This window comes from Rhea americana, unplaced genomic scaffold (genome assembly GCF_003343005.1).
Source record: "Rhea americana isolate MKP2758 unplaced genomic scaffold, rheAme1 scaffold_305, whole genome shotgun sequence".
NCBI classification, from domain to species: Eukaryota; Metazoa; Chordata; class Aves; order Rheiformes; family Rheidae; genus Rhea; species Rhea americana.
In genome coordinates, this window is record NW_028186430.1 from 745,266 (window position 1) to 771,968 (window position 26,703).

Here is a 26,703-nt window from a genome sequence, read left to right on the forward strand (position 1 = left end):
GGGGCGGCGCCGCCTGGGCGGCCGCCGGCCGCGGAGGGCACGGGCTCCTCTCCGCGCCTTCCCCCCGGGGCGGGACAGGACCGGACTGCCCTCAGGAGCTGAGAACCGAGCGAGTTACCTCCCCCCCGGAGCGGGGGGTCCCTCCGTGTCGCGCCGGCAGGGCGGAAGCCACAGGCCGTCCCGCGCTGCCTGTGGCCCCCGACGGCATCGCTGCCGCACGGGACGTGTCGCCCTGGATCTCTCCTCCCGGGTCTGACAGCCGTCGCGGGTCCGAGCCTGGGAACCACGGTGATGGTCTCTGGTTGAGGTTAGCCTTGCCGTCTTCCTTCGCGTCATGCACCAGTGGAGAAGGCCCAAAGACCTGTCTGGTTGAGAGGCACAGCGTCTGTTCCAGGAATTAGACATGAGTCCCCACAGAAATCTCGTTTTATCGAGGCCAGTAGAGAAATCTGCAGCTCAGAAACTTCCAGTAATAAAAAGCCAGGGGAAGAAGAGGAATGCAGAGCTGCAGCACGGTGTAAATGTCATTGCAAAGTAAATCAAGGCCTTGGTCTGCAAATTTGCTCACCTAAGAAATTTACTAAGAAAGTAAATTTTTGCATATGAGCATGTGTGTCACTAAATTGAGCTTTCAGCATTCCTCACACAATGTTATTTGGGGRTGGAAGGAAACAAGTGAGCTAGGCTCAGAGTTATGTGCATAGAGCAAGACTGTAGGAAGCTCCAGAAATGAGATAAAACGACAGYTTTTAAATGCTACCAAGTGGATTTCTGACCCTCGCAGTAAGGGATGTGGTTTACCATCCTGAAAGYCATGAAATCACTTACAGAAGGAGAAAAATAATTAAGTGTCTTTCTTTGTTGACATTTTTTGTGGAATGGAAATCTCTCATTCAGTCATAGTGTCTTTCTGTAGCTAACTSAGTGGTGCAGACATGAAGTCATCCAACCTTTTCATGCTTTGGCAACAACCGTGTGAGTTTTCATRCCGGTACGGTATTCTGAACGTGCATGCTGAGCAGTCAGGTACAGTCATTTAACCTCTGTTTACATAGACTTTCATACTTTAATCTCCCTGATAAAAGGTATGGAAGCAGACCGTGACTTTCCGAGTATTTCACCGTCCAGTTCCTTTCTTTTGGGAAAGGCGCCGCTTGCCCCAAACTGCTCCCTGCTGGAGCTGCGTGCAGGGATGCTCCCTCTCCGGGACACACAGGCACACTGCAGAGCCGGGCGTCTGCGCAGGGAGGGAGCTGCTGCACGTTTTGCTCCTCCRGGTTCAAAGATTCATTTGGTTCGTTGCATGAGAAGCGTTTTTCGCGCTTAGCAGCACCATCTGTGCTGGCGTGCAAGGGATGCAGGTTCTCCATCGTCCCAGGTGACAGGGACATCACGGGAAACGCGGGCTTTGCCAGCCGGAGCAGAACATTAGTCAGACGCTTTCTAAAATTCCTGACTTTAAATAAAAACGTTCCGGTTTTACGTGCATCCCTCGTCCTCATCACAGAGCTGCGCGGAGCAGCGGGGAGGCGGCGGGCGGTGGGACGGGCAGCCAGGCCAGCGGCTGCTGCACAGAACCGGCCAAGCGAAGCCTCTGCTGGGCTCTCGCTCCCCACGGGCTCAGTAAATGTTCCTCACCGCTCTGCCACACAACGTGTATTGCTACTTCACTTTTTTAACTGCCAACTTGTAAACTTGTGATGAAACAGAAAACTTTCCACTAAATTGCAAAAGCGGTAAGATAAACGTCTTCTCTAGGAAAGCAGGGCAGGTAGTTTTAGTGCAGTCTGTTCTTACGGCTCTGGAGATGGCCCGTGGTCAGCGAGGATGGCTGATGTGTAGCTGTGCAAAGGAAGTACTGAACACGGCTGTGCTGAGGGCCTAAGCACGAAGTGTTGGAATGGTTTTAGTGCCCTGGATACCACCTGGAGGCTCCTGCCACGCTCCTGGCAGGAGCGTGCGGAGTTTTATTTATGTCCTTATTTCCTTTAAGTGGGAACTGCACTAGCAAACCTCCGCAGGACACCAAACCCAGTCAACACAGTCGTTTCGTAACGTGGGAGTCTGGACGAGTTTCACCCGGGATGGTGCTAGGAGTACGACTGGACTCGCAGCCCGTGGGAGAAGGTGACAGCGCTTCCTCCACGGCGCAAGACCCGTCGGACCAGGCGCAGGGTGCCGTCGGACGGCTTCAGCCGCGGGCGGAGCGAGCGGTCTTCGGGCAGCGCTGGCGGCAGCGGGGGCTCGCCGGGGCGGCCGGACGCGGGCCGAGCGCGCCGCGAGCTGCGGGTGCCGCCGCGACGCTGGGGGCTGTCCGGGAGCAGCGGGGAGCTGCCGCCGGCTGCTGAGAAGGGAAAACGCAGTCAGTTCTTGCCAGCGTGCTAGGGACAAGGCCTGTAAATTGAGCAGTGTGACGAGAAAAAACGCGGAAGAGGAGAAGGAACGAGGGAGCCTAACGGGCGCGTGTTCCTCCGCCCTGACTTGGGCCTCGGGAGTGGAAGAACCACGAAATAAAAGCCGTGAGCAGCAGCTGGGGTACCAAGTTTCCAGGATCTCTGACTTAACGTGCTCCGAATAAATGGTGGATCCGGGGAAGGCAGCGGCAGGTACAAGCCTCCTAACCAGAAGCAGTGCATATTAAATATTAAATACAAATATTAAAATGAGGGAAATGCTGAAAAACTGTCATCCAACCATGGCAAAGTCCAGCTTTTGCTTAATGTTGTTTATCAGACAAACATTCCTTTAAAAGCACTGATTATGCCTAAAGGAGGGGTGAGCCTCGATATTTCACTCTGTTGCCGTGTTAAGAAGTCGTTTGCAAAAACTATCTCTGTTAGCTTGGCTGTATTGCCAGCATACTGTGCTAACTTTTTTTTTTTTTTTTTTAATTTTGTGATCAATGTGTTACCATGCAAGAGCCAGAAATCCTGCATGCATCCTGTGTGACTCAGAATACAACTGATAGTCAAACCCCAGTCCCAATACCCCCGTTCCTTTTGTAGAGACTCTGCTGGGTCTATGTGATGGAGCAAAGGTTGGGCATGTACGGCTCATGCAAAGGAGGAGTCCAGCACCCCGGACACTGAGGAGAAAAAAACRTTTTGAATCAGTTTAAAACATATCTAAATGTAGTTTAATCTTGTTTTCTACAGTGTGGATTAAACATAAGTTAAAAATTACCATTCAGCACCTTGTTTTTATGGTCAGTGAGCTGGAAGGCATTCTAAACTTTGCTTAAAACTGATTTGAAGAGGGTCTTCCTTTCCTCTCGTAGTGTTTTCCATTGCTAACACTAGCAAGTATACTGGTGGCTTTGCAAAGCTCATTCTCCAGTTAGGCAGTTAAATGGAAATAAATTCAAGATACAGAATAAGTGTGTGAATGGCTACTGCAAAATTGTGAAAAAAAGATAAAGGAAAACATGAAAACATTATCAGTTGATATTCTTAATTTTACTCAGATATGAGACTAAAGCTTTTATTCTGCATTTATGTTCCCCATACCCTAAGTATTTGCCTCAACATACCCATCAGGAAAAAAAAATGTTAAAATTCAGCTGCATGAAACAATACAAAAAGAAATAACTACTACTTCCAGTGTTTTAAGGTGATGAGCAGCTGACAAAGATCTGTACAGACAAATCTGGGATCCTTTCTGTAACAGATTTCAGAAACAAAGCCCAAATTCTCAGTGTTTAGCCCGTGCAGAGCCTGTAAGCAATAAAGCAAACACAGCTTKCAGGGCATGCAGCCAGTCAGGTCCAGCAAGGCTGGATTTTGCCCAGTGAAGTGTAGGTGTGTTTTAAATTTTAATCTAATCTAAATCTTTTATTGGATTTCTTAAAAGGGGGAAAATATTTACTAGTTTGCTTTGCAAGTCTCTCTGGATTTAAATGCATTTTGGCTATATTGTTTTATAAAACCAAGACCAATCCTGAGATTTCTGACTTCAGGTTACTAAGCGCTCACAGAGTTAACAGCAGGAGAGCTAGGGTAAAAAGCCCATATATGTTGCAAGTCTTTCCTTGAGCCATGGTTATCTAAATAGAGGGTAATGTAGTTACTCCTGTTCTCATGATACTCCTGCACAAAAGCCAGTGAGCATCTAATGCAATATACGGCTCCTTTTGTGAATAAACCCTTGTGCAGGCAGCTGCAGGTGTGAACAGCTGTGACACTGCAGCTGCTGCAGACAAGGTGACAACGAGGTAACCTGCTGGCGATCTCAGCGGTGCAGGTCCCAGGGAGGTCCCAGGCATCCCCTTGGGAAGTAAAAAAAATTTTTTTTCCTCAGAAGAGAATAAATTCTGCCCTCACATCTTGTAGGAAATCCATGTAATGTGAAGCAGCTGGCGTTCCTGCTTTCTAAATTACTCTCCCAGGTCTTTACTTATGCAGAAAGCAAACAAAACCTCGTGATGTTAAATTGTATCTGATTTTAAGGAGAAAGAGGCAATCCTGTATTGCAGCCACATACATAATAGGAAACGCAATGAGAATCACCTTCTCTCTTTGTATAAGGGAGTGAGACATCATAAACCAATTAATTTTATATTTTTAGCAAACTCTTTGTATCTACTAGCTGGGAGATCTTGTTCCCAACAAAGTGCTCCCTCTGCACTTCTCCCTCCTCCCTCCCCCAAAAAAGAAGATCCTTCAGGTCTTCATTAAGAATTAATTCTTTTCGTTTGCTGCATGTGCTGATATAGTCATATTGCAAACTAGCTTAAGCAAAAATGAAAAAAGGAAGCACCTAATCRGATCAAACCAAGCAGTATTACCTTTTTTTTTTCTTGGGAAAAGTCAGAAAGACACTGTTGCTACCTCTTCACCTGTGGCCTGTGAACACAGGCCTTTCATGCATTTGATATTTTATCTGCAAGTAACTTTGTGTTAATCTAATTTATGCATTTCTGATTACGGAAATTATCATATTGTTTCAGCAACAATTGTTTCAGCAGTCTTTTTTCCAGGATGCTGCATTATGCATTGCGCTACTCTTTAATACGATTCTCCTACATTTTAAGTTTGAAAAGGTTTCTTAGTAGCCGACTGTTCTGTTTTGAAATCCTGCCTCAGGATAGATTTAGTAACACAAATTCTCACTTTAAGTAGCAGGACAAAATGTTCTATTTACTCTTAATATGAATGTGAAATATGCAGCATCCCTCACATGAGCAGTAGAAGCATACCAATACTATCTTGAAGACAAAGGAATTTGGGGGGGGAAAAAACCCAAACTATTGTTCTTTCTCTGGTGGGCTRTATGCACTCAGCAGTATTCTTAGTCTTGGGAAAGATATTACTGTTTCTGAATCCTCTTTTCCTGCCCCCTTTGGTGTGCTATTACACTGCAGTACTTCTTCCTTTTCCATTTTATGAAAATTTATCTTAAACCCTGTCTTAGCCTACTAGCCTGAATGCAAAACGCTATTAGCCTAAATGCTGCATGAAAACAGTTCATGTTTATACTGCTTGATCCAGGTAGTGCTGATAAAGATTTAAGGTGATGTTAATCTACAGTAGCAACAGCATTTAGGATTGTTTTTACAGTGACATGAAACTTATTCAGAGGCAAAATACTGTCCCTTCCCCCAAGGAATCCCATTATAGACTAATTTTAAACAATAAAAGCTTTGTGATTCTCGCCCATTTTTCCATGTAGGTCTGTAAGTCTGATCAGCCCTGTCTAATGGGCAAGATTCTCAGTACGGCTGCGGGAGCCCCAGCTCTGGGGAGATGCGTGGTAGGTGCTGCCAAAACTCTCAGGAAAGAAAAGCTGGAAAACTCCTTCCAGACCCTCCGMGGGTGGCGCATCGCGAGCGTCAGATACAGGCCAAGGTGCTGTCCTGTGGACTTTGACAGCTAAAGAGTCGTGTTCGCGGGAGGACGCACAAAAGCCAGTGCAGCAGAGCAGACTCGGTCTGCTGCAGAACCCGAGGTATTTTCCGCGGGAGCTCGGTGCTTTTGTTTTCTCCGTTAGCTGCGCGATGCAACGTACGGCAGCAGGAGCGCGGTCCAGGGCCGGCGCCGCTCGCCCCGCACGGCCTGCCTGGCCTGGCCACCTCCGCCYGAACGCGCCGTGGGCGCAGGAGCACGTGTTTTCACATAGCACGTGCGCTTCCTAAAAAGCTTACTGTGTATTGTTATTTATTGTAACATCTAAACGGCCTGGGAGCAAGCACTTTGTAAGTAACTGGTAGGCACAGAAATTTCAAACTGGTCTGAATAACTTAACTGTCAGGGGAGCAGAAGGGGCACCRAAAACAAAGTGACAGAAACTGCAAAGCAGAACTATCCAGCCTGCACCTTCTCAAGGACTTAAGGGCTCCGTGTTGGTTCACTAGTACGGCGTAACCCTGAAGAACATCTGCTCTAAATTTCTCCACGCTTATAAATCTACAGTCATATTATTATATAATTATTCAAATTTTGTTTTGTTGACAATACAAATATATTTGGCATAATACAAACTCCTGCTTCTTAAAATAGCTGCTTTGATACCTTTTTTCTTGTTCACAGGCACCAACATGAACCTGAAGAAGTATTTCATTCGAGCACTGCACCGTCTCCAGAAAGGCCCTGGCTACACCTACAAAGAGCTGCTGGTCTGGTACTGCGATAACACCAACACGCATGGCCCCAAACGCATCATCAGAGAGGGGCCAAAGAAGAAGTTCATCTGGTTTTTCTTAACTTTGCTCTTTGCATCTCTGGTCTTCTGGCAATGGGGTATCCTCATTAACACCTACCTCTCCTATAACGTCACTTCATCGCTCTCGATTGGATTTAAGACTATGAAGTTCCCAGCAGTCACAGTCTGCAATGCCAACCCTTTCAAGTGAGTTTTTCCTTTGCCTAATTTATCCAGTCATGCATTAATGCACTGAATTATGTTGCTAGCATTGTAGATCGGTTCCTGTCTCATATCGTATTAGGAGCATCAATGAAAATTATCATTTGAGGCACCAACTGGCAGTAAAAAACAAATCAGAACAATATAAAAATGAATGGCTCATTTCCAAAGAAAGGCTTTTGTACCTGCAGGCTTGTCTGTTTGTCCTTATTGTATCAGATAATCCAGTAATGGTTATTGCCTCCCTGTAAACTTTGCTTGGCTCAGAGAAAACTTTAAAGTTTCAGCTAACTTGTCACAGCCAAGATCAGTCTCCCGATCTTTCCCCACAATTCCTTTCTTTTCTTCTTCCTCACCGTGAACGTATCTCTTATCACTTATACGCCAGTCATTAAGAGCTAGTTAAACACTGGTATCTGCTCCAAGTTACAGTATTAAAACTCCAGAATAACTTCAAAGGAGTAACAGATTTTGTTAGAGTTAGTTCAGATTTATATCAGTGCAGTAGTTTAGTCCAAAATGAGATGCTTACAGTTGATAAACAGGAAAGTTTGTTTTTTCCTCTCTCTCTGCTAGAGATATTTTGTGTAAATTAGTATTGAATTGTTTGAAAAACAGCAATGTCAGTTCTGCGAGGCACAGCAGGTTCATCGGGACAGCACTCGCTGTTAATCTTCCAGCTAATTTTGTGTGTGGTTGCTGCCCCACTTCTTGCTGCTGGGATGCACGTTTTCAAGCGGGCCGTGCTCCGCACGGAGACTCCCTTTGTTCTCCAGAAAACCTTTCCGAAGCAAGCTGGGGTCCAGCCTGATGAACGACACACTGTGTTTCGTGCCGCTACCACCGTTGCACGGCCTGGTAACCACTCTGTCCTGCAGATACTCAGAAGTGAAGCATCTCCTGAAAGAATTAGACAAGCTCATTGAGGCGGCTCTGGAAAGGATCCTGCAGCCCGCRCAAGGGGACACGCCGCTGCCGCTGAACAGCAGTGAGAACATCTCCGAGACGCTGGACCTGAGGCTGTGGAACCAGATACCGCTAGTCCTCATTGACGAGCATGACAGAGATCACCCTGTCATTGTGGATGTCTTTGAGACCAACCAGACTGGCCCAGGCAACCAAACCGCTGCTTTTCCTGTCCCGTCCAACAGAACATCAGAAGAAAAAAAGTACAAACTGGCAGTGAAACTGGTAAGTGAGGGTCCCGTGGTAACTAGAGCAGCAGAAACGTCTCGCAAAAAGCAGCAAGAGGGAAGGGAGGAAGGACAGGCAGGGCGCGCTGGAGATCAGGCCTCGAGGTGTCTCTTCGGACCCGGCTGCCAGCTCGGGCAGCAGCGCCGCGGCGCTGGCCGAAGGCAAGGCTCTTCACAGCCCTGCAAGAGCAGCCTTACTGGCGCAGGGCAGTTGCCCGAGGAGCACGGTGGCTCCAGACGCACTTCCTGCTCGAGCTGGCACGCACAGATAACCCAGCTGAGGGAATGACTCCTGCTGGTGCCTCTGGGCAGCTTCTGCAGTCCAAGGGACATGCAACTCATGGGCGGTCTGCGAGTTCTCGTGTCTTATTTCAAGGCTCCAGGGCTGGGGGGAGGAGAGGTTGAGCAAGGCAGGACAGGTGGTTTTTTTAAACGTTTTTTTAAATTTCAGCTGGGGGGGDGTGGGGGGGAGGGTCCTGATCCTGCTGCAGGTTGCACACCAAGACATCTGCTAAATGACATACGCTGCTGGGATTCTGCGTGTGGGGCCTGCAGCAGGATCGTGCCCTAAGTATAACAGGGAAYTTCAGGGATGCTGTCTGATCCGGGCAGATGCAGATGATCCGGGCCAAGACCTTGGGAGCTGAGACACCGGTACAGCCCGGAAGAGTTGACCAAAACAAGACATTTTCCCTCAGCTTGTGGGACGAACCGCTGGGACTGATAGAGAATCTGTCCAGCTGGGGAATCGCACGCTTCCCTRGAGAAGGGACCAGACTGCTGAGCACAGGATTCGACAGCCGTTTCCACAGTACCTTTCTGGTCTTACATCTTCYCCGTTCCACAAGAGCGAGCAGGGCTGGCGTCACACTGAACCCGCGGCAGGAGAGGAAGCGCTCCCTGTTCCTTCCTTTTTGTTTTCCTGTTGTCTTCTCTTGAAGCCAGGTCACCGTCTAAGACCTAACTCTTGTGTTTCTCCAGTGCAGCCATCAGGGCTCCAACGACTGCATCTACAGGAACTTCACCAGCGCGGCGCAGGCGGTGACGGAGTGGTACATCCTGCAGTCCACGAGCATCCTCTCCAAAGTCCCGCTGCAGGAGAGAATTAGGATGGGCTACCAAGCGGAGGACATGATCCTCGCGTGTCTCTACGGGGCCGAACCCTGCAACTACAAGTACGTGTATACTGAACTTCTTGCCTTTTCCTGTTACGTCAGGAATGCTACAGCTAAAGGCATGGCAGCATTTTTTTTCCTTTTTAAGGTGTATTATCAGTGGATAAAAATATTTCTGCTTGTTCTTAAATCTAGCAACATTTTCCAGAGGGTTTCTGGAGGTGGTTCTTGTTGAAATGGTGCATTTTGGCATAGAGCTGCCTTAAGTTTTAGACTTCTGGTTAATTTTAGGTAGAAAAGTTACCTAAGCTCTATCTGGTTTCTGAGTGGACTTGTATAATCTCTGCTTGCCTCCGTGTGCTACTACCAGCTAGTTCTGGTTTACTTCTGGAAGCAGATTCAAGTTGCATCTTAATCAGCTTGAACCTCTTCACTTTTCCCTGCTTAAAATGCTAATGCCCATTGGCTCTTACATGCCAGTAAGAAAACTTTATTGGTGAAATTCTGATGGGAGTCTTACTGTAGATGTCTGTATTTATTAGAAAACAGTTCAAAGTCAGCACATAAATTCACAAGTTTTGCCAGACTTACTCTGAATTAGAGAGAGAGTGTCTAGCATGACAAATGAATTTGCTGGCAAAATTTTATTAACTCCTTTCCTTATTAATTGGTAGACATGCTACAGAAGACATGTAAATCTAATATATTAAAGGACTGCAGGGTCAGCAGTTGTTTAGCTAGTACTGACAGCCCTTGAAGTCTGCAGGAATTATGTGTATTTTGTACCTACATGGGTGGCCTCTGATCTTCTTAATTTTATTTTTCCCATTTGCATTAACTAAAAATGTCTCATGTAATGCAGATTTATGCACTGCTGTTGCTGTCAGAAGATGAGTTGTTGGCTTAAAAATAACAGATTTTTTTCCATGGGGCTCTTACCTGAGAACTTGCCCCGTTATATAATGTAGTTTTATCTCTGTAGCTTAAACGGAGAATCTGTGTGTTGTTGATGCCTTTGCCTGGGAAGAAAAGCCCTGAAATAGTTGAAGTCGTGCTTATGTTTATTTTGCTTTTCTGACAGCAATGAACAGCCATTAATGAACAAAGTGTCAGGAAACCTGGTGGGGAGAAGGGGAGCTTGGAGCGAGGCAGCAAGCTCCAGCCGCGAGGCCGGCTCTTCGAGAGCTACGGCCGGGTTATTCACACCGTCAGACAAGAACGGCCCTTGCTCTGCACATCGGAGCAGGACCCAGAAATAAGACAACTGATTTTAATTTTGGATGGGCCACTTTGCTTACGACCTATTGAGACTAACACCACCAATGAGACCTTGGCTGAATATTTAGTGATGACCCAGCTCGGGTTTTGAGCCACTGTGTCGCTTGCATGGAAGCGCAGCCCTCAGTTACACCATCATGTTTTACACAAGGCTCTGGGAAATGCATTTAATCCATCACTGTTTCTTGTAATGGCAAATTTATATATCCAGTTTTGAGAAACTTGAGTGCAAAACAGCAGCCCAGACTGCAGAAAGTTTTGCAAGCAATAGCACTTTTTTAAAGAATGTAACACAATTATTCTCAAAGAACTAGATACAGAGCCAACCAAATCTGTTCTGTAGCTCAGATCAAGCAGTTAACCCTTTTTTTCCACCTGCGTGACAGACTATTCCTTTGCATTGTGGCAAAGCGTTACCCTCTGTGGCTGCGTCTCAGAACATGGCATTCCCCTGCTTCTCTGTTTTTCAACAGAAGATTGGTTGAGATTTTATTAGCTGAAATCTTTAATGTAGGTGTTTAACAAGTTAAGCAATTTAAAGTGAATCCCAGACTAAGCTGCCAAAACCTCATCCCACTAGAGCCATTATTTTATAACTTTGTAGTTTTCCCTAAGAGTCATAGATTTATATGCATGATTCTTTCAGGAATTTCACCCAAATCTATCATCCAGACCATGGGAACTGCTACATCTTTAACTGGGGCATGGATGAGGAGGCTTTGAATTCTTCCAACCCTGGAGCTGAGTTTGGTAAGAAGAAGCTCTGCTAAAGAAGGAATTAAAAGAATGGAAGTGCTGTGAATTATTCTGTCTCTCAACAGCAATTTTTGTTACATGTAACAGATCTATGATTTCTGGTTCTCTAGAGCACTACAACATGGAATAGCTGTTTTCCAGAAGGGGATAAACCCCAAAAGGGAAATGCGTTGCACAGAAATAAATAATATGACTACAGTTAGTAGAAATATAATGACATTTAAAAAACATCCCCAGAGCCAAAACATCTGAGAGAATGTCTGAGCAATCAGATGTTCCCCGTTTGTGCCTTCGCTATCATGCACACTTAGACACGTGTAACATTGACCACAACAGACAGAACCTTCCCCCAAGGAACAGAGATTTCTGTGCACAATGAGAAGAAAATATTCTCATTGTTTTTCCAAAGACTCATGTTTTGGTACAATTCTGCATTTCGTGTTCTGAGTATTGTGTTTGGTATCACAGGGCTGAAGTTAATTCTGGACATCAGCCAGCAAGACTATATCCCCTACCTGTCGTCAGCTGCTGGGGCTAGGCTAATGCTGCATCAACAGAAGAGTTTCCCATTTCTTAAGGATCAGGGCATCTATGCAATGGCTGGGACGGAAACCTCTATTGGCGTGTTAGTGGTATGTGTGGCATTCCTCTAGAGCAAATCGTCTGAGAATAATGTTATCTGATGGGACTGCAACCAGGTTTTTCAGTCTTGGCTGAACTGGCTCAAACCAAAAGAGTCAAGGCATATGCTAGCTACGGGCTGGAACAGTTTATGGAGACTTTTATGCAACTGTCCTGGCAAAGWGCTTTAGTAAAGCCAAAATGCTGAGCTCAAGTAATTGTTCCCTCTTCTAGTATGTCAGATGTTCATTGCTGGAACATGCTGTTGACATTTCACACCAGAGCCAAGTTACGGCTGGCACCTCTGGTTGAGGCGCCTTTTCTGTACCCCCAGGTTCTCCCAGAGGTACAGTCAATCTGAAAAGACAACTTTTTCTTTAGCTGGGATATTCTACTACAGTTACTGTTGCCACCATTTTCTTCCTGGAACTGGACACATAGTCAGCATGTATCACATTTCTTTTCTAAATTCTGTGATTAAGATGGTGTATATTTTGGTTAGCCATTGATGTTTTCTGCTGTCTGCTCCTCATGCAGGCTTTGCCAAGACAACTGCTCCCCGCAGATGGCCAGTGACACTTGTCAGTGGCCAGAAAGGCACAGGCGCAGGACAGGAGCAGGCTGGAAAGCCCGAGTCCATCACTCATCTCTAAGAGATGCATCACTGGGAGCGGGCAAGCAGAATGAAAAGGCTTTTCTGCTGGATGTAGGAAATGGCTCCCATAGAAAACGTACACGACAGAGCTGCAACTCTGTTTAAATACTGTGTCTTTGAATACAACCATCTATGTTATAGCTTCTTGATCTGGCCTGGTGGAAGAGCTGTATCTTTTCAGGCATTTTTCAGCTCTGCCTTCTATGATTCTTTGATTTTTTTCCCAAAGACAGCAGAGAATAGAGGAGTTACAGAACCTCTGGCCAACTAGCATCAAGGACACAGGGAGGAGATATAACTTAAACATACCTAAGTTTGCTGTTTTGATTTTCTTTCAGGATGAGCTGGAACGAATGGGCTATCCCTACAGTGACTGCACTATGAATGGGTCTGATGTCCCAGTAAAAAACCTGTATAGTGAATATAATACTTCCTACTCCATACAGGTAAAAACATGTTTTCAARTCAAATAACGCTGTTCAGGAAAAATCTTCAAAGCAGCTAAAATTATTATTAGCACACAATATTACTAGAGGATCAATAAACAAAGTAGCGCACACAACGTAAGCCCAGGAACCTTTTTTTTTTCTGGCAATGCCTGAACACCTGAATCTGAACACTCAGTAGCCTCAGATTTGGATGCATTTCCACTGAATCCAGTGGAAATACCTGTACGTTGCAGGATCAAAACCTAATGAAGTGAGTAATAAAACTTACATCAAAAGATGAGGAATATTGCTTTGGCAGACAGCACTGTTCGGTGTAATATTCAGTCTTCATTCTCCCATCGAAACTGCTTGGTATGCAAAGAATGGGTATCAATAGTTATTTTTCCTTTATGCAGGTATGCAATTTTGTTTCATTTGGAAAGAGATGAAGATGGTCTTTTCTATARTTTTCTCAAAACCTATAACACAGCAATCTCCCAGAATTTCTGTTATTGCGTGGAATCCCAGTACACACGACATACCAGCAAAGTGCTAATTTGCAGACGAAAAAGCAAAATGTTTTTACCTTTCCTGTACATATGATCAGTATTTAATGCTGGTCCTTTTCTTGCACACTGTTTCCTCAGAATTTAGCTCCCCAAAGCTGCAGGTTCTCGTTCATCCTGAAAAACAAAGTAAAGCAACAACAGGGTGAACCCAGTCCCCCTGTTTAAAGCATCCATTTCTGTTCCCCCAATGCGTTCTTCAACTTTGCTTGCCCTTCTTCTGGCTTACTGAGCAACCTGATTTATTATCATGCATTGATCAGTTACTGCTTCAGCTAAGAGGCTAAAAACTTAAACATAACTAGTCAGATCTGTTGCACTCATCAAGCCTGGCTCCCCATATCCTCTCTGCGCTGGTTTCCCTAGGAGATATTGTGGACTGTTRTAGGGCTAGGATTAGGTGTCCAGAAAGGCACACCTGAGAGTGTTGGGGACATACTGAAACTTTTACCAGTTTTGGCTGACAGCCGTTTCTTAGTATCTTAGAGGAAGTAGAACGTTGTTTCTTCCAGTGCGTGAGCTCAGAGTGAAGCGCTCCTGGTCCGTACCTGGGGTCTGCAAAGCAACTTCAGATGCAGCAGGAAGGATCCGACACACTCCCAAATGGGAGCACGTGTATTTTTAGTTTTATACTTTTCTGCACTCTTGCCCACCTGCACAGCAATAGGCTGCAGGTCAGTTTTTGCCCTTTCAGGGTTCCTTTAAAAGGGTAACTGATGATACTATGTCACTACGGCAATGAATTTCTTCTTYAGCTGTGAGAATATGTTTAACTTCTGTAATATCGGGGATTGGCTGAAATCTTAATTATAAGTTGATCAGCTGGTAAGAGGTAGACATCTAATCATTACCTGTGTTCATCAGGGGAATTTCTTTAAATTCAAGGGATTATTGAGCAGTCAGCATAGCTTCATGTGCTGCTATAATTGTAATAGCAAAGCTATTCAGTGTGGAATAATCTCAGGAGCCTTCCTGCAATGGCAACAGTTACTGCAATTCTAGGAAACTTTTGCTGAGACTTTATGTGGCAGCTTTTCATAAAATGGGATGTTTCCTACTGCCCTGGATGCTCTGGGAGGATGAAAGCTCTCTGGATAACTCTCATGCTCCTTGTTTTAACCATGGTATTGCTCTAATGTGCAAAGAAGCTTACATTTTGTATACACAAGCAATATTGCTACTGCTCTGACAGGAGATAAATATAGAGAAGGTATTTCTCACMTGAATACTTCAGTTCTTTTGTAATCCTTTTCTCTTTAAGAGAAATAAGTCTTTTTTCTTTAACACTGAAAATGCATGCTTATTTTGGATATGAGATGAAGACTTACCTTTGTATTTTCTTCCCTTCAAAACTGGGATGAGAAAATTGAGTTTGTAAGCCTTGAATCTGTAATAAAAATACAGTGTAGACATTAAGCACTGGTTAATTTGTAACAGAGGCTTTAACATAATGGAGACAAGTTTCTTAAGGGTGAGATCTGGCAATAAAAAAAAAAATCAAAACCTGTTGGGGTTATTTACAAGTGACTGAAGAATAAATCTCAGACTAGGTGAAGGCTTTTGTCTGCCAGGTATTTTGTATTTCTGCCTTTATATAATCATAACAACTGGGCCACTTTACTCTACATTTTGAGATGCTTGTATAATATTTAAGCAAATACTTGAAATGATTGCATTATTACTTAGAAGTTGCTGAATGCTGACTCAGGTTTTATGTCCACATAATTTATGTCACTTCAGAGACCTCTCAACAAAATCAAACCTTTTCATCACTCTTCGATTTTAGTGAATTCTATAAGTATTTCATAGTGCACAGAACTTCTGATTTTTCCACCCAACTGACACTGTTAAATTTAATTATCTTTCATAGACTTTGTTATTGCTTTGTGCATTGTTTCATCAAAGATCCCACTMCAATATCTGATGATTAACTTCATGCCTCACTGAGCTAATGGTAATGTTACAGCGCAGAATCATATGCTGTTGAAGTTGCAGCCTTAATCCTTTCACAGAGAAACAGATGCACAGATAAGATAGTCTAGATTTCTAAAACCTGCTCTTTTTGTTGAAGTATTTTTAAAGTCTTACCTTTTAAAGTGGAAACCAGCCCTTTGTCAATATCTCATATAAAGCCTGGAAACAACAGCAGTGTCTATGGATGTAATAGAACTTTATAGAAGTTTTCTTTCTTTCTTTCTTTCTTTTTTTTTTTTTTTTTTTTGGAAACTCCATACAACTTCCCTGAAACCCTAAAACCCTAAAATAATTAAGAAATGAGCATTTCTTGTGTGACTGGGAGGAGGCTGTATAGTTCTCTGTGACTTTGTAAGGTGAATCACCCACAGTTAGCTCACAATTACATTATACTTTGAAATTTGGAGGAGCAGTAGTAAAAATGCAATGTAAAGAAAAAGTAATTGCAGTGCAACTGTAAACATCTTGGCTTATTTACCTCCATCATCTGTCCATTGAAATCACAGATTGTAAACCCAGTGTCATTTGGACTGATTGCCATAGCCTCTAAAGGCATTTAGAGATGCACATGTGTAAGCTGACGGAAGAAGTTGCTTGCTTTATGCTCACTCTTCCATCTGCAGCAGCGCAGCAGCAAGTCATGCAGTGTAGCACACCTTGCAGAATGGCTCCCYGAGCACTGAGTTTCCTCCCAATGTGTACCTACAAAAAAACYCGTCTCTTCAGTGCAGAGMGGAACATGTCTAGGAACAGACTCARGTCTCAGAGTAGATAGACATCAGCAACACAGTGCAACACAGAGATCACCATGAGAGTATATCCCAGTTCTAAGCAGCTCCCTGTTCCCTTTTTTCAGGCTTGTCTGCGCTCTTGTTTCCAAAATCGCATGGTTGAAAACTGTGGATGTGGTCACTATATGTTTCCTTTACCTGAAGGGGTAAATTATTGCAATAATGAAGATAACCCAGGTTGGGGTAAGAACATGAACAAAACTAATTACACAGCCTTCCCAAGGGTACTGGCACACAGGAAGGGAGGGAGCATGTTTTATCGGTATTGCAAGTGCAACAGGTGATTTGCCTTTGCTTACATAAATTCTTCCCTTGGTTGTTAGGGTCAGTGTCAGCAAGACTAGGAGAATTCTTGGTGCTGACCAAAGGCTCAGGGATCTCAGCTTCCATACTGGCTTGGTTCAGGTTTCTCCCAGAAAGACAGACTGGCTCAAGCTGGCTCGAGCACTGTGGAAGATAGTGAGAACTTCTTGACACCAAAAAAAAGAAAAAAAGCAAGAAAGAAATGTTTAATACTTCAGGTCACCAAGCATGAAAAGTTCAGGTCCTGAAATAAACTTGCCCATCCCTACGTAAGTAGGCACAATTGACTCTTGTAAGGAAACACAGAGTCCAACAGCAGTCGGTYGTGTTTGCTCTGGACAGACCATTTGAGAGGTCTTGCCCTCTTGCGACAGCAGCTTACAGAAAAAGGAAGGTAAAATGCCAGCTGCATTGCAATACTCTRATATAGCAAAAGACCATCATACTCCTGGAGCTGGCAAAGGTGGTACCTARAATACTGATTCTTTGTAAAAGCCAACTGCAGAAAAGTATTAAATTGTCCAATCCTTTTGCCCGACTGTTCAAGGAGAAGAAGGCCAGAGGGGAAGAAAGCAAGCTTGCGCAGCAGGCTCATACTTAAAATATTTMTTTTATTAAATACAAATAATATTATCCAGATAAGCTGGGTTCTCATCTAAACRGATGTTTGATCTTTTGTTTTCAAACAGCATATTGCTATTCATCACTAAGATCAAGTATAAGAGACAGACAGTTTTGTATTGACTCTTGTAAGGAAACATGCAAGTAAGTACACAAACTATTTATGGCAGCTCTAAAGGTGGAGGGAATCCGGCATTTGGTCTCCCATCAATCCTGACCTGTATAAAACTGCAGCAAATCTTYTGGGGTTGCTTCTCTGAAACAACTGAAGTTCCAGTGACTTTGGAGAAGGGGAGATTTTGTATTGATTGATGTTCCTCTTTCTGCTTTCCAGTGACACGCAATATAAAATGACCATCTCTATGGCAGATTGGCCATCTGAAGCTTCAGAGGTAACAYCAATTTCCTGTTTTAAAACATTCATTAATAATTAGATGTTCTTAACGCGGTGAATCACTTGGTATTTTTAGAGYTAATGTTCAGGTAGCAAACACCTCTTTGCTAAATTACACATTTTCAGCATACAAGACTAGCTGCAGCGTGTAAAACAGAAACAAGGAGTGGCATCCCCCCAACACTGACGCTTTTTTTTTCTGGTCCTGCATTAAACACAGTTAACGACCCAAAGATGAGTAATCACGTTCCCATGTAATGCTAACATGGAATAGGCATGGTATAGGCTTGCTTTATACGAGCTTGCTGGCCAAAATACAGAGCACTAGCGCTTAGCTTCCTGGTTGCATTGGCAGTGCAGCGTGTGCTTGTTGCCTCACTCACACTGCAGAATGCTGTTTAATCCGCTTACCGGGACAGCTGCTTGAGGAGGAGTATGGYGCCTGCCTGATTTCATGCTCTTTCAGGAGCGGAGAGCAACCAGAAACAGCCACCTTTGTGCATACAAGCGTAGTCTGGGGCAGATAAGATGCGATAAGATCTCATGGACTCGTTAAAGAGAAAATGAATACTCCATTTGGATCGCTCATTAAATGCTAAAGATTAGGCAGTGTCAAAGCCACACATGCAGTCTCACTTTTTCTTTACCCATATACATTACAGGACTGCTTGCATGACTCCCTTCTCTCTTGCTAAGTGCTTGCCACACCGTACGCTCAMAGCATCATAGATAAAGGTTTGGCATCCTCATCTGTGCAGCGTTCCCATATCATCTCCTGCTAGGTACAGCAGGTCTCATGACTTCGCTGGCTGTAATCAACTCCAAAGGAGATTTTAAACAGGCATTGTGATCTGACTTATCCTAGCACCATGACTTCACACATATCCCTTACATAAAAACTTAGTCTTTAATACCTGAATTGGTAAAACTACAGCCAGCATGTCTCTGCTGTCACAGCGCGCGTGCAGCCATAGCRACAGCGCGCTTGGCCAAAGGCACCTACAAGTTGCCAAATGTAGGAGCTACAAGTGGGTAAACGAGCATGAGTGACTTACAGATTCACTGCACTGGTGTGAAACGCAGCTGCAGCGTTGTTCTGCACTTGCCATCCGCAGCGAATGCCAGCACAGAGCACGTCGAGGCAGCATGCATGCCGGTTGCAACCCTCAGACAAGCCGCAGAGTGGGAGTTTTAATCCAATAGAGCTGCGTTAAAAAAGAATATTCAGCACAGATCTTTTATTCCTGGGGGTCCTGCCCAGGCTAGTGCTTAGAGGGGATGATGCTTCTCAGTTCTGAATAAATCTTTTTTTTCCTAGGATTGGATTTTCCATATTTTGTCTTATGAAAGGGATTTGTCAACAAATGTGACCCTGGACAGGTAAGTGAAAGGAACAACCACTTTATCTTCTCTAATGAGCCTGTTAACATTAGATTAACATGAACCTTGGCTATCAGCCAGAGCACACATGTGCTCATGTAGAAGAGGGAGCAAGACTTGCCGCCTGCTTTCCTGGAAGATGCATAAAGTAAATCTCAAATGCACTTCGTGCATATTCTGTATTCTCCATAGTAGCAAACTAGGTAAGACAAAACCCAAATGTACAGTTAAACTAAAACGAACATTAACACCACACCTCCTATCAGTTGCGTATAGGAGTTTGGAGGCTCTAAAGCTATGAAATCCATGAACTTCCAGCGTTCAGCTCCTGTGCTACAACGTTCGTGCTTTTATACTTACATCTCTGAATGTGCCAGCAGCAGCAGCAGCAATAGGCTGGATGCAGTGCCAGCAAAATTGACAACTGATAACGTAAACCCTGAAATATGGGGAAAAGAGGCTTCTTCTCCAAAGGGAAAAATAGAGAAACAGGATACAGTTTCATAAATATTGGTTGCAAGTGCTAAACCCCCTGCAATGTGGAGGGTGCTGTTTTAACCCAGGTGCAGTTAACACGAAGGCCAGGTAGAGTATCAGTGAGAAATGAAGTCAGGATCTGTAATCCTGAGCTCCTCTACGGTGATCAGCTCGTCCAGACCTAGGTCCCCAGAAYGAGGTGTGCTGGCCCAGCGCAGGGCCGAACACCGAAACCAGTTCTCTGGTCCTGYGCTAACTGGAGCGTTAGCGAGAGGCTGACTGCAGGTTACGCGGCAGACGCGAGCGGGATCAGCAGAACAGCAGTGCTGCCAGGGGAGCWATACGAAAGTAAAAGCACTTGGAGCAAGAGAGACAGTGTCTGTGAGAAAGACCAGGTTCTGGATCAAACAGAAAAAACAGGAACAAAGCTCCTATGGGAGTTTTCTGACCTTAGAGTAATATTGTCAGAAGCGCGTATAAGAGAATAAGGCAGAAACAGACAGCAGGACAGGACTGTAAGAAGAGACAATGGCCAAAATGTTTATATTTCCGTGCTAAATTTAGGCACTGAGAAATCTAGGCAATGAGAAGCAGCCGGATTTAGAGAAGCACAGACAGCTCCCGTGAATCCTGCTGCAAGGCAGTTCACCTGGAGGTTTAGAAGCCTAATGTTAGCACAAAAGGCTAATGTTAGAAGCCTAATATTAAGCCATTTATTACAAAACGATCTCTGGAAAGCTACAAAGCTCTAATTCAGCACTTCCCTTATGCCAGGCTCTTAAAAAAAAAAAAAATACTCAAATTCCTCCTGGCGAGCACATCCCCCGAAATCTCTCCAACATACTCTGCTTCCAGGACAGAGCGCGGAGCAAAACGGTTAAACAGGACTCGCGTGTTTGCTCGGAGCAGTCACGGGCGTCGCAGCCGCTCTGTCTGCGCGCGAGGATGCGGGAAGCGGGGTGGGGAGGGAGAGGCGATGCCCGACTGAGGCCAGCGGGAAAACACAGAGCAACAAGCTCCAAAGAAGCGTCCAGATGCACAAGTCTTTCTTAGGGGGAATCAGGCTATGAAGTACTTGAGAACAAGTTCTCGTTCCAGGGTGTGTTTTCCAGCTGGGGGGGGATGTTGTTATTTTGTTTGTTTGTTTGTTTTTCCACTTCTTCCACATAACCATTTCCACCTAAACTTCTGCCTGTTATGAACTGTCCCTTACAGCTCTTCCCAGCCTACAAGCATTTAAGTACATACATGGGACATTTATAGCTTGAATTTATTCTTAAGTCATTTTTTTTGTTTCCTACAGAAACGGAATCATCAAGCTGAACATTTACTTCCAGGAGTACAACTACCGAACAATCTCGGAGTCTGCTGCCACCACCGTGAGTGCAAGATTAGATGTTCTTCCTGCGTGAYGCCACAACACATTGCCACCCCAAAACACCCAGCAGGCACATGCTGAAACAAGTCACACGTGCACGGCTAGGCAGGGTCATCAGCTCCTCAGAGCGACTAGTTAGATCATCTGGAGACACCCTTCGCRGGGACGATGTTGAGTAACTCTGTGCTGCTGCTCCACCTCTCCTCTGCGTAGAAGAGGGTGCAGAAGTAGCCTTCATCAGCTAGTTCTTAGCCCCTTRTTCATTATCCCTCCCACCTCTTTTCCCCGTTGTCAGTCCAAGAAGCGGTCTCAGACATCCTCACCGGAGCATGCAACCTTTACAGATTAGCACCTGCAAAACGAGGGACTCGGCAGAAACGCCAGGTCGTGTCGGTACCTGTGCTGCCCCAGCTCCGCATCAACACAGTCGGTGGCTCGGGCTTCTTAGAGAACAGACCAGGTCTGCGTTACCTCACTGTCTGCCTTTCCTATTTGCAGATCGTTTGGCTGCTGTCAAGCCTGGGAGGCCAGTTTGGGTTCTGGATGGGGGGCTCCGTGCTGTGTCTCATCGAGTTTGGAGAGATCATCATCGACTCTCTGTGGATCACCATTATCAACATCATCAGCTGGTGCAAGGGCCTGAAGCAGAAACGAGCCCGGGCCCGGTACCCAGATGCACCTCCCACGGTGTCGGAGCTGGTGGAAGCTCACACGAACCTTGGGTTCCAGCATGAAGACGCCAGTCCCATTCCCAGAAGTGAAATGCATCTCAGTGAGGTGCTGCCCCCGGAGCCTGGCACCCCCCCACCTAACTACGACTCACTGCGCGTTCAGCCTCTGGATGTCCTCGACTCGGAGAGTGATGCAGAAACTGAGTGAGCGCTGCACCCCGTTACCTCCTAATGGCCGCTGATGGCAGACCTGCTACCGCTGTGCTTAATTAACTGAGCAATGTTCTACTCTATCAAAAACAGGAAGGAACTAAAAAGCTCTCACTATCCTCCCCACCCCAACGTAAAGCATTCACTGTGAAGAGGCTCTGTCTAATAAACCCTGTAATAAATCTCATGGAGCCAGCATCAGGCTGTGCCTTCAGTATATAGAGCTTGTGTAAATCAATACCGCTTGCTATGTAATCACAAATCACTAATTCTTTTTAACAAGTAGTTTTGCTTACTTGTAGGTGGAAAGCACTTCCCAGCAAGAAATGCAGGGCAGAGAGCAGCTATGAAAGCATCATGCCTCTAGGTGTATGGCCAGGCGATCAGAACCAGTGCTGTAGCAGCGGTAGCAGGACGCTGTTAAACAGGAGAACAAGAAAAGAAGCATTTCAAGGCAGGTAGCTTTGAGAGTAGACTAGGAGGCCCTCGAGACACAAGAGCAGGTATATTGCCATGGCCTGTTAGATGCTAAAAGTCACCAAGGTTTGTGCTGCAATTGTGCTGCTTCACAGGACTGTTGGGTCCCAGACTACTTCTGCGTTTTCACCTCTGAACGATCACAACATAGAGAAAAAAAAATATATATATATATATATATAAAAAAGAAAACAGTTCCTCTGCTTCCCGGAGCCCTTGCGCTCTGTGTGTATTCTGTGCTCAGGATTTGTTAACGCTCTTGCTGCACATGGGCACGTCCATTAATATGCGTCAGAGGTGAATACTCCAGACTCCAATAAAGATTCAGGTGCACGGAGGAAGGGCCAAGGCATTGAACAGTACCATTCTTGGGGGAAAAGAAAAAAAAAAAAAGCTACCTTCAGCGAGTTTCCTGTTGGCAGTGGGTGAAGTTTAGTGCTGGTAGAAGGCTGACAGCAGSAGCATGCAGCAAGGTAAGGTGCAGACTTCTCTGAAGGGACAGGTGAGGCAGGTGCTGCTTGCCCCAGCCTTGCTCTTTCACTTGACAGGTCATGGTTTGTGTGTGCTTACTATAACAGGCTCCCAGCAGGACTTAAACCAAAGCAATTAACCCACTTGGCTTTTGGTTTATTTTGGACCCTGGCACTCCCAGGAGGCTCAGTGCCCCTCATAACCACACTGAAGATCTGTTTTACTGAAGTAGCTTTGCAAAACTTCAAGAGGAAACATGATAGTGTGGTTAAATCATGAGGCTGGAACATGATGTTCTGGGCATTAGTCCCAGCTTGCAGTCGCTGGCTACGTGGCAGTGGGCAGGCAGCTCCCAGCACCTCCTCGGCAGGGGAGCGACACCCTGGGGGCAGCCAGGCCGGGAGGGCTCCGCGCTGCCCCGCGGCTGCAAAGCTCTCGGCGCGCACAGTGCTCGCGCAGCGCTGTCACGGGACGGCTTGCCCAGGGTCCCTTCCTCCACGAAGCCAGACCACCACGTGCGATAATACAGTAAGCGAATCTGGTTACTAAAAAGCGCCACAAACAAGACAAGGGGTGATAGGCCCCTGCGCTGTGCAAGATTTTTCTTGCACCACTTACTTTTTCTGGGATTTTATTGTAAGCTCCTTTTCTGAAATCATTGCACAGGAATATTCAGAGTACTAAACGTTGCCTCTTGATACACCATCACTGCCCCACAAACACAAACAGCAACAAATTCCTTTCGTATGGGCTTCACAGATTTATCTCTACTTACTGTTTAGAGCATTAAGTCCTTAGGCACTGAAATTGCAACTCATTTCTATGACATGAGTTTTTCTTCTACGTAATGGATTAGATAGCCTCAAATCTCCAGTTTCAAGAATTTCAGTGATAAATGAATGTGGGCCATGCTCTGCGATCTTTTTGTCTGATCATTTACACCACAGGAAACTATCTTAAAATTACTCATAGACATTTTTTTGTGTGTGTGGGGGGAAATTTTACTTTTTTTTTGGTAGCTCAAATTGCATTAGATTCATTGTGCCAGTCCAAATGTCACAGAAGGAAAAGGAAAATCAAACCTATCAAACCCCTCTTTTGGTTTATTCCATTTACTCCACAGGACACTTATGAGAGAATGAACTTTTACTTCTTATTACTCAGGTTAACTCAGGGGGAAAATGAAAATGACTTCTTGAATTAGTCTTCATTGTTACTACTCACTTCTCCTTTGCAAGAAACTTCAGTGTTCAAAATTCTTTTGAAAAAGTCAGACCCTCAGTTACTRGTATATAGTTGGTCTAATACTGCTGCATTTACAATTATAATTATTAGCTAGAATATTTTATAGAACTTGATTCAGGAGTTTTTAAATTTGGTGATTCACTCCAAGAAGTAATGGCAACTTAAAATAAAAATTTGACTTTTATTCTGGTGTTCCAACATCTGAACTTTTACAGACCACATTTTCCAATTTTACTTGGTCATCACAAGAACAAGAAACTTAAACACTTTCTTTTAATTGGAGATTTTAAATAATTAAATAATCTGAGGAGCCAGAGTTACCAGTTTCCCKAGCTATTCAGAAAGGTGAGAATTGGGTAAGTTTGGTAGATATTCATGGAGTACTCAAAAATGTTCAATCATGAGTAAGTTAACAAATCCTGAAGAGCCATGCTTCAGAGCAAATTTAAAAGCAATGCAGACTTTCACTACTGCTTCCTGACCAGTGCTTCAGAAATCCATGGGCTGAAGCTTTGTGATTTTGCCAGTGGCAAAAGAGGCATCAGAAATACCACGCATGCAGGGCCCAGAACAGCCCGTCGGCTTTGGCCTCGTGGCGGTCAGCAGCTCGCGGACCTCCGCAGCCGAAGGCTGCATTCGTTTTAGTCGCCATTGCTTTAAAACCAGAAAGTAATTAGGTTATTTAGAAACTAACGTTCTGCCACTTGGCGAAGCAGAGCTTTCATTCGCATTCCTGCCCAATCGTTCCAGGACAATCAACGCTTTAAAGTGTCTTTAACATCTGGAACAATTCTTCCAGAAGCAGCTTTGCCTCAGAAACAACGTATGATTATCTTTCATGTATGAAGTGAACGGCAGACTTGCTACATTTTACTGGGAAAAGGAGGAAATGACGCCTCAATTCTTCAGCACTAGATTTCTTATTACTTTGAACAGTAAGTACCCAGCAAACCCGGAGGCGTACTGAACTCATCCCTCACCACTGACCTTCCAAGGCTGAGTTGTTAACTTTGGTGATAAAATGTGTTTGTCCCTGATTTGACTGGGATGAGGAGAGGAAAAATAGGGGTAATTTACAGTCATCTGCAGCGAGAAAATATCTAAAGTAAATAAGAGATATGAGTAATAAAGAGCCAAATTTAGGGAGCACCTTCTCAGAAAGTCCTTGTGCTACTCCCAGATTCTCATTTGTCAGTTGGTTCCTGTTGGCAAAAGTGAGCAACCAGCAGCGTGCGACCAGCTATTCTAGACGACCAGTAACGTGCGCAAGTAGGCGCAGTRCGGAAATAATCTACTCCTGGTACATCATGAGCTAAGCAAGCAAGTAAAATCAACCGCAGTGGTGACAGATGAAAGGTGGTTAGGAAACTTGCTAAAGACAGTGGAATCCAGTTCATACAAGAATTGTCCCAGACTTTTTCTGTTTGACTCCTCACTTCCTTTCTCCCTGACGAAAGGGATGCTTCCCTTACCGAACAAAATAAATCCACAGAGAAGTCTCCCTCACAAACTAGGACAGTTCCTATAAAGTGACAGTGTTTCATCCTGTGTGACAGCTGAATAAGAAACAAGTAACTGATTCTCCCCTCCACCAGTTCTACACTCAAAACATGCAACCAAGCTAAGAGTTATCTTTACAAAGACCTCTGATTTTGCAACAGTGAAAACACAGTGAAAACATTGTGCCACAAGGCACAATAGAGCAATTYGCTTACGCTCAGGCAGTAAAACACCAGGAAAGCTGAGAACAAAAACTTGGCATCTACTCTCACCAACAGACAACACTGCCATCATCACTTCCAACAAACCCAGCTGTGTGGGAACTCAAATAGCCATTCAAGCAGAGAGACATAAGATGCTTTTCTACAGCTCAAGTTTTGCCCTGAGCCTACCTACTCCTCATGCTGGTGAAGTAACAGTATCTGGGAGGAGTTAGCTGCAATGAGAGAGGGGAAGGCAGATTTCTGGTCCCAGGCCAGCCCTCACCAAAGCACTTCTGGAATTGAGTCTTTAGGATGCGGCACTGAGGGCGGTTATGTCCTGCAGGTGGGCTTTGACATCRGCTGCCGCAGAGCCGTGACAAATGGAAGATGTGGCATCAGGTCTCAGACCAAGGAAACAGAAGAGCAGTCAGCAGCTTCCAACTCCTCCAACCTTTAGCCCCAGCTGGGTGCCTGCCCAGGGCTACTTGCCCTGTGAACTGCAATAACAGTAGGCAAAGAACAGCCTCAGAAATGCTCACTTTCTAGTTACAAAGCAGGAAAAGGATGGGAGAGGCACCAACAATGAGATTTACACCTCTCACACCAAGGGTAGACTGGAACAGCATGTACTCTGGCAGGACACGAACAGTTTACTATTCTAGTTATTGCTGGTTTATAGAGGGCGTCTGGCAACTAATAAAGTGGAAAGTGTCTCAGGTACTAGACTTAGGCTCTTTACTAGCTTGGCTGTCTTTCCCAGATGGACTGATTGGAACACACAGATAAGAGTATCTGTGCACTGGGCTTTTTTCATGTAGCAGTGCAGCTTCCAGAAGACTCAGCCGTGTGCACAGGGCTGTCTAGGTAAAAGACTTCAAATTAGAGCCAAACAAAACACCTGAAGAGCTCCAAACTCACAATATAGGATTTCCCATTTCATTTGGGGATTTTTAAACTTTTAATACTCTGAAGAGAAAAAATGTAATCAGCTAACTGAAAAGATCATTGAGAAAAAGAAAGTGCAGAAAACATGCTTTAATTCCCTTCACCAGTACTTTTGCCAAAATTTGCTAAACCCAGCAACTGCACCCTGCTCCCCTCACCTCCCCAAACTGCATTTTTGGCAGTAAAATATCTA

The 26,703-nt window shown here is 44.9% G+C and overlaps 1 protein-coding gene across 1 annotated transcript; it reads left to right on the plus strand.

Annotated features, from left to right (window-relative positions):
- Window positions 1-6,532: 6,532 nt before the first annotated feature.
- On the plus strand, window positions 6,533-21,865 carry SCNN1B (sodium channel epithelial 1 subunit beta). The gene is made up of 12 exons (XM_085309877.1): window positions 6,533-6,843; window positions 7,737-8,049; window positions 9,033-9,226; window positions 11,091-11,194; window positions 11,669-11,832; window positions 12,815-12,922; window positions 16,301-16,418; window positions 17,228-17,303; window positions 17,494-17,551; window positions 18,872-18,933; window positions 20,714-20,789; window positions 21,287-21,865. Exons 1-12 carry the CDS (start codon window positions 6,533-6,535, stop codon window positions 21,665-21,667), a joined length of 1,965 nt encoding a protein of 654 aa, XP_085166003.1. The 3' UTR covers window positions 21,668-21,865.
- Window positions 21,866-26,703: the final 4,838 nt, after the last annotated feature.